At 58.9% G+C, this 11,435-nt stretch overlaps 2 protein-coding genes across 2 annotated transcripts; both read left to right on the top strand.

The window, feature by feature from the left end:
* Positions 1–3,376: 3,376 nt before the first annotated feature.
* NGA_2113800 (inositol-pentakisphosphate 2-kinase-like protein) lies at positions 3,377–4,096 on the top strand (the record flags this gene model as incomplete). The annotated part of the gene is made up of 1 exon (XM_005856192.1): positions 3,377–4,096. A coding segment is annotated over exon 1 (634 nt), but the record flags the coding sequence as incomplete, so codon positions are not given.
* Positions 4,097–4,606: 510 nt separating this feature from the next.
* On the top strand, positions 4,607–5,093 carry NGA_2125200 (uncharacterized protein; the record flags this gene model as incomplete). The annotated part of the gene is made up of 1 exon (XM_005856193.1): positions 4,607–5,093. A coding segment is annotated over one exon (487 nt), but the record flags the coding sequence as incomplete, so codon positions are not given.
* Positions 5,094–11,435: the final 6,342 nt, after the last annotated feature.

The following is an 11,435-nucleotide window of genomic DNA, read 5'->3' as shown; positions in this document are numbered from 1 at the left end:
TCGTCGTGGACGAGGGGCCTCTCTCCTTGGAGGGCTTCCTCGCCGCCTTCAGGAGGCAAACGGGGCTAAACGTGACTCTGCTTTACCACAAGGCTTCCGGGATGGACGGCCCTCAGAAAGGTCGCTTTCTCTACAACAGCGAGGAGTACCTGCCAGCGAAGAGAGAGCTTTACGCGGCCAGGCTAACGACGGATCTTGCAGCCTGGGTGCTGGAGCGCTATGAAGGTGCGCCCGTCGAGCTGGTTGGGCCTCATCGCAAGTATCTGGAGTTGGAAACTTCAGCGGCAGATGACGACGGCAATCCCTTTCTCACGCCTACCGTCATCTATCGGTGGGCGCGCTGAGGACTAGCTAGCGTGGGTAAAGGTGGCGCGTGTAGCATGTAACAGTAGGCGATCGGCAGGAAGGCGCGTGTTTAGCTAAACATGTGAAAAAGAAATCTGTCAACAAACCGCCATCTACTGGAGGCGATATCGAGTAAAAAATAAAAAGAAGCTTGTGTTGAAAGTTGCTTTGTGACTGATTTCACTGAGAGCCATCAGACTTACATGTAGCATGGAGATAATATCATGATCCACAGCTTTTGCTGCCCCCATTTCGTACAATGTTGGCTATCGTATCTACCGACAAATATGTCCATATGCCTATATTTATGCTCCAAGTATCAAACTCCTTTCTTGTCTTGGAGAACGAGCTCGAGAAGGTCCTTCAAGGCTCTCTGACGATGGTCATGCAAAAGAGGCCGCGCCGCCCATGCGCTGGAGTACACGACCTGCGATTTATACGCAGTGGTCTGTCCATTTTGACTTAAAATTTGTTCACAAAGCCTCCCTTCTGCATCAAGAGCTTCGACTACTTCTTCCAATAGCTCTTGAAGGTACGAAATGTTTATAGTCTCCTTGAACACGTCGCGGACAGGCTCGGGGCAAGATCGAACAGTCAGAAGTGACTCCCGAAGGTTGCTCACGTACTCATTCATCTTCCGTAGCTGGACCTGGAGGCGGTGATGATCCTTCAATCTCTGCAACCAAAGCTTTATATCCACCCGAACGTGCAAGCCCTCTTCCCCGGGGAGCCAGCGGGCATCATTCGATGACTCTGTCTCGCCGGAATACTTTCCAAATCCTCTAAGGTATCCACTGGCTATGATGGCGTTGGCTAGCCCCTCAAATAATGTCAGTGAGTTATTGCGGGTCTCTATCATAAAGGAATGGCTGATTAGCAATGCGGATAGTCTATGTTCTGAGCCAGAGGCTTGCTCACTCCCCGGAACTCACCTTCCCAGCCCCGCAGCCCGCGGGCTATGGCTCGGCAAATATTCCGCGCTTGATTCTCTTCAGATTGCGAAATAGCCATTAAAATTTCCCTGTATAGTTGGAGGATATTATTAACAGATAGCATGGAAATTTTGATTCCGCGGCAAAGTTGCAAACCAGGAAGGAGCCTCAGGGGGGGCAGGAGGTTATTTGTCGCAACGTCTTCCATTATTTGTATTATTATCACAGCCTGCTTGGGTGTCGCACAATGTCGAAATACGTACAATGATGCGTCCAGCATTTACAGTCAGACACTTCCATTTTCAAATTCGCCGCAGATTCTGCGCAAGAGTGCTTTTCCCTACTGGTAGTTTGCATCAACCGGTGCAGCATGCGTTTAAGAGACTGGGCGTGGCCTGTGGGCATCATTGCCACACTTTGGGGGGCATCGCATCTAGTCTTACGGCGTGCCTACCCTGCTCCACCTCCTGGTAATCAAGCCATCATCGTGATCTCAGGTGACGATGACAATGCCATAATTTTCTCGTGGCTCCTTCAACTCCTCACGCCCCTCGCCCGACCCGGGTCCTCCCTATCCCAGGCGCCTCCACGGGCATTGGGCGTCACGCTGCAGAGTATCTTGCGCGTCTAGGTTTCACTGTCCTCGCCGGAGTGCGAAGGGAAGCCGACATGGAGGACTTACGGAGCGCTCACTTGCCGTCCCTTCACCCCATCATCCTTGACGTCACCAACGCCTCGGACGTGCGAGCGGCCGTCGAACGCGCCGAAGCCCTCGCGCCATTGCCCGTGTGGGGACTGGTGAATAACGCTGGACTCGGGTACCCTATTCCGGTAGAACTGGCAGACATGGAGAAGGCGCGGAAGCTCTTCGAGGTGAATGTGCTTGCCGTGATCGGGATGGCTCAGGCCTTCGTCCCCCTGCTTCGGAGGGCGCCAGGTGGGCGGATAGTGAATGTGGGCTCAGCAACTGGAACTATGGCGACGCAGGGCGACGGCATCTACGCCTCTTCGAAGCACGCTGTGGAAGGTCTGACGGACAGCATGCGCTTGGAGCTCGCAGCTTGGGAGATGTCCGTGTCCCTCGTCGTACCCGGTCAGGTCCAGAGCGGCATGTGGGGCAAACTCACGGGTCAGAACGCTCCGGCAATAAACGACTTGAGCGCAGATCAATACGCACTATACAAACCACTTTTCCTGCAGGTAGAGAAGGCCGTCTCGGGATTTATACCCAAACTTTCTCCAGCCTCTGTCACTTCACAAGCAATCGCCCATGCGCTCATGAGTCCTCAGCCCAAGACACGATACCTGGTCGCCAGCGTAAATGGAGTGCCTTTATGGCTACTTCGTGGTTTGTGCGGACTCCTGCCAGATCGAGTGGTCGATTTTGTTAAATTGCGCTTATAGCGAGAAGAAAAGTAAAAACGAGTCGCTACTCGGCAATATGTAGTTACTCCCTCCTTGTAAAGTGATGTGTGCAAATGAAAGCAACGCAGCTAGGGCCTGCACCCCTCACTTCATTGATGTGATGATCTTGCACAGTTTTTGCATCATTACTCGTCCAATGCGGCGCTGCCAGCCTGGCACTTCCCATCCGTCCCGTTTGCCGCACGAGGCGAGGCTTTGAAGGGATTAGCCTGGGAACTCACTGTACGCGTTGAGTTCATCCACGTGTCTCGGAACAAAGGTGACGCTTTGATCCTTTCCTTGGACTGTGCTGTCTCCTAGTGACGGGTTCCCCCCTCTTCCCTCGCATGCCGTGTGAATAGCACGTAAGACCTGCTATCTCATGCCGCGCATCACTGTGCGCACGCAGTATCACACGAGGGACAAGTACAAAGTTCTGTTGGTAGGAAAAGGGGCCGCATCATCTCAAACAATACCCGTAGGTGGGTTATTTCTGGCTCTTCATTTCCCGCTGCAACCTCCTCCCGAATGTGTGCTTGAAACCCTAACAGTTTGTCAGACAAACAGATCGACAATCTGTCCCCTTTTTTGCTCGACACAATCTAAGTAAGCATGTAATTTATCAATATCTCACTAACGCAACTACCTACCATTGGCCTACAGGCCAGGCTCACGGCAATGATGGAGGGAAAGGAGGAAGCTGTCTGGACGCGCGGATGGCTTTTTTAACCCGGACATGCGTTAAAAGGGCAGCCTCGCAGCAAAGATATGACTGTTCCTGATGCTCGACCCTGCCCTTTCGGCCGAGTCGCAGTGTGAGGACCTACGTCCCGACGAATGGGTATACCTAGCTGAGGGAAATCTCCATGTCCTTCTGGCCTATCGCGGCCAGTGCGCGCGTTTTCGAGATCATGTTCTGCGTCTCCTGAAGGTGCGACATGGTGGGGAAAAGAAGGCGCTATACGACCCACGTCAAGAGCGGCACTATGTAGAGCATGTGGTGGGACCTGTGCTCGGGCACCAGTACCTTGAAACGGGCACCTCTTTGACGGTAACGCCCTCATTTTTGAACGAGGTGGCGATACAAATCATGCCTCACCGCCCCGCACGACGTGCTGTGTACGACCTGGATAAAACTGCCTGTACAGTGGAGTGCCTAAGGGATCTGACCCGTTTTTTCCCCCCAATGCCGCACGCAACCTTGACCGCCCCGCCCACCTGCCAGCTCACCCTCGAAATCAAACCCAAAGCCGGGTATCATTCCCGGAGCCGACTCGTCCCTCCCGCGCGGCGATTTAAGTTTCAGGAGAGTCGATTCTCGCTCATGCAGCGCTATCGCTTTGCGGTCTTGGAGACCCAGGCTCTGGAGCCCGAGTGGGGGGATCTCAGGGAGGGCCCCAACTGGGGATACTCGCCTCCGGACCTCTTCTCAGGAGAGGTGGAGAAGATGACGAGGACGCTGCAGGCCCTGATTCGGAACCCGCAAAATTTTTTTCAATTTTTTGTGGGTCCCCGGCTCGTGTACGGTCGTGGAGAGCGGCAGGTGGGGCTGGCGCGGAATGCGGCCCGCCAGCTTTTGCTCCCAGGGGGGGCATGCGCCGAGGGCTTCGGGGCCGAGAGCGAGGAGGACCCGTTGGATACCTTGATGGAGGCGGTGGCGCAGGTGCTGCAGCAAGAATGCTTGCTGCCCCGGCTGCTGAGCTTGCAGCGCCTGGACGTGCTTGACGTGGAGGGGGCGGGGGCCGTAATGGAGAGGCTGGTGGAGCTCTGTGGGGGGGAGGAGGCAGCGGCCCAGGCGCTGCTGCAAGAGGAGGTCTTGCAAGCTCGCCTGCTTAGGACAGGAGCGGAGGAGGAGGGGCCGGGCGGAGAGTCGATGTCCGCGATGGCGCGGCGCCTGGAGGCGGCGCTGGGACTGGGCCCTTGCGGCGCACGAGGAGGGTCAGGGAAGGGCTCTACCTGCGAGGGGGAGCCTGCGGGCTTCGTTCTGGAGCAGCAGCACAAGGAGGCCCTGGCCACTGTCCAGCGCCTGAGTCAAGCCGAATGTCTCTTCCTTCTGCACCGTTGGCTCATCGCCCTGGGGGCCAGCGACTGCAGCATCATGCTCGCGATCCGCCGGTGCCCAGATGAGGCCGCCCTCCCCCTCACGCGGTTCTCCCCGGTCCTAGGTCAGGATGCCTCTTCCTTGCAGCCCCTCGAGAGCTTCTGCCAGAGCGCTTCAGAGCCGGGCCTGCTCTCCTTCCGGCCCACGCCTCCCGCCCAGGGGGGAAGGGAGAGAGGGGCCGTTCGTCTGGCCTACGCCATGCATGTGGTGGACCTGGGGCCCAAGCCACCCACGAAGGTTCTCTCGAAAGCGCGCCTGGAGGACGGGATCATTGCGGCGGCTCAGAGAGCGGGCTCCAGCGCAAAAGAGGCCAGCCAGAGGTCCTCAGGCGCAGTAAGCACGCACTGAAAAGGGGCGTTCGATCGAACGGAAAGGAATAATAAGGGTCCAGGACCATTTCGGCCGACGAGCGTGTCGTTCTTTGGTCGCATTGTCTTGGATGAGGCTTCCTCTCTTCGCTTTACAGCATGCGTCTTCCTCGCTCACCCCAAACCCAGCTTGCTCAAAAATTTCTTCTTGCTCTTCTCCTTCTTGCGGACCTCCTTCAAGTCCCTCTCTTTCCAATCGCACTTGCGCAGCTTCACGGGTCGACTCCCCACATACTTCCCGTTCATCTCTCGCAGGGCCTTGAGCCCCTCCAGCGGGTCCAGAAAGGAGACGAAGCCGTAGCCTCGCGACTTGCCTGTGCCCCTGTCGCGGAGCACCTTGGCCTTGGCGAAGGAGGGGTACTTGCCTCGGAAGGCGTTCGTCAGATGCTGCGAGGGGTCGGCGAAGGAGAAGAAAGAGAGAGGGAAGGAAGGGGAGGGAGGTAATGAGGAGAGCCGGGCCAGTCAAGCAGTCGCCGAGGCGCGCAGACAGAGGTAGCTGAGACAGGGCCCACAGCCAGGCATCGACACGGAAAGGCCGACGGATGAGGCGCCGCCATGAGGGACACTGCAGACACTCACCTCGTCGGTCACTTCCGGGCCCAGATCCCCGCAGAAAATGCGGAAGTCGTCTGTACACAAGTGTCACTGGGAGTCAGCCTGCCTGCCCGACTCCCACTGACATCACATCCCCGTCCACCCACGCCCCTCCCTTCACCTACGTACTTTCAGGCCACTCGTTCAGCGTCGGATCCTCCCACGTCTGGCCGGGCCCGACGCGGATGAACTTCTTGGGCTTGCCAGCCTCCGTTTGACCCTGCGTGCCCCCTCCTGGCCTCGGCCCTCCCCCTGGTCTTGGCTGTTGACCCGCCCCCCATGTCCCCGCTGCGGGCTTGGCACCTGCTCCCACAGTGAAGAGAGTACCCACGCCAGCGCCGGCCACAGCCTGAGGCGGCGCTGTAGTCCCAGAATAGGGGCCCGAGAAGTCTTGCGAAGCAGTAACAGAGCTTGACGGAGCGGGCACACTGGACTCCGGCCTAGCCCGGGTCGGAGCGGCAGAGACGGATATCGCCGGAGCGAAGGCCGATGGCTTTTCCTGCGTTCCAGATGACGAATAGGGAGATGCCAACGGGGCGGAGGCCGTGGGAGTGTGCGACCCGTCACCGTCGCCGGCCGTGCCGTAGAGCAGGGGCTTGGCTGCAGCGGCCTTGGCCTTCTTGAAAGCCGGATGGTGCGAGGGAGGCATGGTGGGGCCAATGTCATGACTTACATTTTCGGGTTCTTCGTCTGCGAATGCAATGGGTGGGTGAACAAACCGAAAAAGTAGCATGGTGTAAGGAAATCGGTAGCATACTAGCACCGATTCTTCTACACCATATCAGTTTTTGGACGGCAGTTCAAGCCCCCCTACTCCTGTAAAGGAAAACAAAACTCACCACGGCCTCTTTTTCCAGAAGCATTTAATGTAGTTGAGCCCAGGTGGCGCCCGTCCTGATGTTCTGGCGCCTCGCCTTCTCCTGCATTGGGCCCCGCCTCCTCTTCAGGCGCCTTGACCTCTTTGAGCTCATTGAAAAAACCAAACAGGTCGTCATCCGCCATGACTGCACAGTGAAACTACCTGGCTATGCATATACATATATCGAGGGGAGTTGAGAGGTGCGGGGATACAAAGCGCCTTATTTGCGGGGGACCGCCATTTCTCAGGCCCTGATTGCACTAGGATGATGCCGGAGCAGGCGCCAGTGACGTTATGACCGATTGCTATCTCCGAGGGAAAACGTTCCTGTCTTTGCCCGTACTGCCTCACTGGCGCGTGGGCACGACAAGGACGTTGCGATCTTCCCGATATTAAAGACGTCGTTGATGTGGTGGCAGGTTACAATAATGGACCTTACACAATTGCACTGGAAGGGGTTTGTCGCAAACGAGGTCTTTCAACAAACAAAACCGGGCTGACAAGAAAAGCGTTTTTATGTTGATTGTTTGCGGTACGTTTCATTCCATAGTGTACATAAGAAAAAATCCATAAATCGGTAGGGTCATCGACGTACGAGCATTCATAGTCATGTTCGCCCCTTCTTCCTCGTCGTCCTCAGGAATACAGCCAGCCTCCTCTCTTTTAACTTTACTTTCTCCTCAAGCCCCTGAGCCTGTTTTCCGGCTTCATAGGTCCACTCCTTAAGCATGGCCTTCAATTCTGCTACAGCTCGGCGTTTAATTTCTCTTTTTTCACCCTCCCGGGCTTGTTTGCCTTGCATCTCTTCTGCCTCCTCACGATTTATGATCCGAGATGCCGTCCTGCACATCCATTCCTTCTTGCTTTCCGCCTCTTTGATACACAAGAGAACAGTTTCAACGTCTCCAATTTTTTCTGCGCAGCGCAAGACAAGCTTTATGATAGAAGCGTTCTGGACGTATGCTTCTTCCCGCGCGTGAAAGAAGGCCACGCCCTCCTGATAGGCACCGCCAGCGTAGGCGTGGTAGACTAGGAGCTTCAAGGCACGCTGGGTTAGGCGATGTCCGTCCTCAGCATATCCCGGCCCACGGAGATGACCCTGTCGGAAGCACCCATCCTGTCCCCCGCCTTGATGGCCGCTCCGTGCATGCCGACATGCTGGGGCAGGCGCCGGTCCTGGGCCTCCGCGTAGAGAGCGAGCAGGGAGGCGTCGTCCTCCTCGCTCAGGTTCAGCGCGTTCAAGACGGCTCCGTAGTGCGCCTCTGTCGCCGCTAAGCCTTTGGCCTGCATCTCTCTCAGGAGGCGCAGGGCTTCCAGCCCCCGCCTGTCCTTGGCGCAAGCATTCATGGCGCAGGCGTAGGCCACGGCGTTGGGGGCGAGCCCCCGCTCCTCCTCCATCTCCCGGAGGAGCCCGAGGGCCTCGGAGGCCAGGGACCGGCGAGCACAGGCGTCTATGGCGGTGGTGTAGGCGACGGCGTTCGGACGAGGTTCACCCCCGGTGCCCATGCGCCGCAAGAGGGCAAGCGCCTCCTCCGCCCTCCCGGCCTTGCCCAGCGCGTTCATTGTGGACCCGTAGCATGCCACGGACGGCACCAGGCCTCTGCACCTCATCCGTTCCAAGACGCCTTGTGCCGCCCTCCAGTCTCCCGCTTTCTCGGCCGCGTGGATCAGCAGAGAGTGGCTATAGACAGACCTCTCCGCCGCGGGCATCTCTTCAAGCAGCCCCTGCGCCTCCTTCAAGAGTCCGCTGCGCGCGCAGGCCATCAGGGAGTAGTTGTAGCACCACACGTTGGGCACCAGGCCCCGCGCCTGCATCGTCCGCAAGGCCTCCAGCGCCTCGGGTCCCCGCCCCGCCCTCGCCAGTCGCCTCAGGCTTCGGCTCTCAGTGGACGAGGCCTGAGGCGTCCCTCCCGCCGCCGCCACCGTCAGCCTTTCGCCCCCCGCCGCCTCCCTCCTCCCCCGTTCACCACCCTCACAACGCTCTTGACCCCCGCCCCGCGCGTCCTCTCCCCGTGAAGGCGCAGACCGCCCTCCCTCTCCCCCCGCGCCGTCCCTTCCAGCCCTCGCCAACTCCGCACAGGCCTCCTCCGCGGCCGCCACCTCCGTTTCGGCCAGGCATCCTTTCTCACTCAATCCACGCATCTCTTGCAGCACGTGCCGAGCTCCGGCTCGACGCACTTGTCGGGCGTAGGCGGTTGCCACCGCGGCGTAGGAGGAGGCCATAGGCAGCCTCCCCAAGAGGGTGAGGCGTCGGAGCAAGCTGTTTGCATGGTCCGCCATCCCGCCTCGGGCCAGCCGAGTTATGGCTTGATCAAAGTCTGCGGGGGAGGGCTTTCTCGCCCCTCCCTCCCCCTTCCCTTTTCCCCGCGCTTCTCCTTGCAACGCGCGCTCGAGCTCCAGCCAGGCCCGCGGAGCTGCGGAGGAGGAGGACAAGGTCTGGAGGAGGAGCTCCTCCATGCTGCTGGATGCCGACGAAATCAGCTCGACCAAACGGGTGTCGCTTTCGCTGTCACCCCCTTCGTCTCCTCGGACAGGCATCGAGGCCGCTGCCTCAAGGCTCTGCAGCACTCTCCTCCTCAAGCCTTCTTCCCCCCCCGTCCCCAGGCCCCGCTTCCGTGTCTCCAGGTACAGCGGGTACAGCGCCTTCCAGCCATCCTCCTCGGGCAGCGCCGCAGCCACGCTTTCCCACCAGTTGGCTCCCAGAGTCTCCGTCATGCACCTACCCGTCCCCTCCTCGCGAGGGAGGGACGCCCCGAAGCCGACCACGGCGCGCTCGAGTTTCACCCAATGCTTGCATGCCATGCCCGCCTGTAGCGCCATCGTCAACTCCGCGGGTAGTATGGGCCCGTACAACGACGCCTTATGTGCTGGCGGCACGTCGTGCTGGGGCAAGAAGATGCCACTTTCCTGTCCGGAGGAGCAGAGTTCCTTGAACGTCCGCAGCACCCCCATATGCAAGCCCTCGGAATGGCAACGCTGCATCAAGTCCACGAGCATTTTCCGTTGTACCTTCAAATTGCCTGTACATGCTTTGAGCATTTTGAAGCCGAGATCGACCCGACATTTATCCTTGGATGAGAGCCATTCCAGCGAGGACAGGGACGGAGGAGGCTGCGGGGAGGCTCGAGTGGAACGGGGTCGGTGAACATTATGCTCATGTTCGGTTGAAAGGGAGGGATAAATGCTCATCCCATCTCTGCAAACATCCTCAAAGGCGTCCGTGACTCCATTCCTTCGAGCGCTGCGCAAGCCGTGAGAAGGAGGCGGCCCCCTCACGCCTCGATGTCCGAGCCCGCCTGGGCGAAACGAAAGCCGTCGAGGTCCTCGCGAGAGAATGCAAACACCTCCGACCATCAGGATCCTCCGCATGTCGCTCCAATGCCTGTCTTTACAGGATCATGACGGCTATCGGAAGGTGAGTGATGGAAGCCTTCTGGTATCGACCAAGGACGTGCACCCGTGAGGCCCGGAAGAGGGCTGTGTCCTCCCACCGACGGTCTTGGCGGGCGAGTCGCGAGGCTTACGTTCCTTGAGGGGCTACTCTCAGGGCGCTTTCACAAGTTATCTGGCCGACGAATGGCAACATCTTCTGACTCACTCCTATCATCACAGCATATGGCTGCATATCCCGGACTTAAAGCCACGGAAATGACAAAGAACCACCGAGACCCAAAGTCCTCGCGCGCAATGCACGAGGAAGGAAAGGGGGGGGATTTGTTCAGGGACAAAGGCCGGACCGACCAAGTGGCTTGCCTCCCAAAATATATCGAGGCCACAATGCCTGATGGAGTGGCCATCGGATCCAATGCTTTTGGTCTTGGCCTTTTCGCCACGGTGCCTTTCCGGGCGGGCGACACGCTGTACACAACCTCGTGCTTGTACGTCCCCGATGTCTCTGGCACGGTGGTCTTACGTTTGGCTGATTCGGGACAAGAATACACGTTGAACATGGAGGAACACTCCGTCGTCCAGTCTGATCTACCGGGGAAGCGGCAGCTTTACACTTACGACGCCTTTATGAACCACGCGTGCAGTCCAAACACTGCCTCCTTCGTCACAGCCTGCACGTCGGAGGAGCTCACCTACGGCATGAAGGCCTTACGTGCCATCGCTGCGGGCGAGGAATTGACATGTGACTACACACTTTTCGAATTTGAGGCCGGAGAGGCGTCCATCCCCGTGTGCCGGTGCGGCAGCAGCGACTGTCTCGGTCGTGTGAAAGGCTTCCGGCATCTGACCTTCTCTCAGACGCTGCCACGCTTGCCCTACGCCGAGCCCTACGTCGTTACTTCCTACTTGGACGAGCACCCCGAAGTGAGCATTTTAGACCTGCGCCAAAATCCGAAGAGCGAGGCCAGGTGCGGGCAAAGCCCAGGCAGAGGAGGCAGAGCCTGCGCGATGGGGGAGGGAGGGATCCAGGTCTCCTTTGGTGAGGGCGGCGGGTGCAGGGTCGTCTCCTCCAGGGTGTGGTCGGAGGGGGAAACGATCTTGGCTGGCGTTGGACCCGCTTTGAGGTCTGCGAGGCCGTGGCGAAGGCTGGAAGGATCGCGGGCGCTCATCGTCATCCTAGCGCCCGGCGTCGTGCGCGCCTCCGCCCGACTGGACCCCGCGGGCGTCTGGGAGGCGTCGAGGGGGGCCGGCAGAGAGGAGGACTGGGCGCTGCGCTACCTCTTTGGCGGCAGCGTGCAGAACGCGGAGGGAGGGAGGGAGAAGCCGCCGAGAGGCCGTGGGAGGGGGAACGTGAGGGTGGAAGGGCTTGGGAGGGGCGCCTGTAGGGTGGTGGCCTCGGCCGCGATCCACGTCGGGGACGCGTTACTGTTGGGGAGGGAAAG

Source organism: Nannochloropsis gaditana (genome assembly GCF_000240725.1).
Source record: "Nannochloropsis gaditana CCMP526 unplaced genomic scaffold scaffold022, whole genome shotgun sequence".
In the NCBI taxonomy this organism is placed as follows: domain Eukaryota; class Eustigmatophyceae; order Eustigmatales; family Monodopsidaceae; genus Microchloropsis; species Microchloropsis gaditana.
This window is presented reverse-complemented; position numbering and strand designations above follow the sequence as displayed.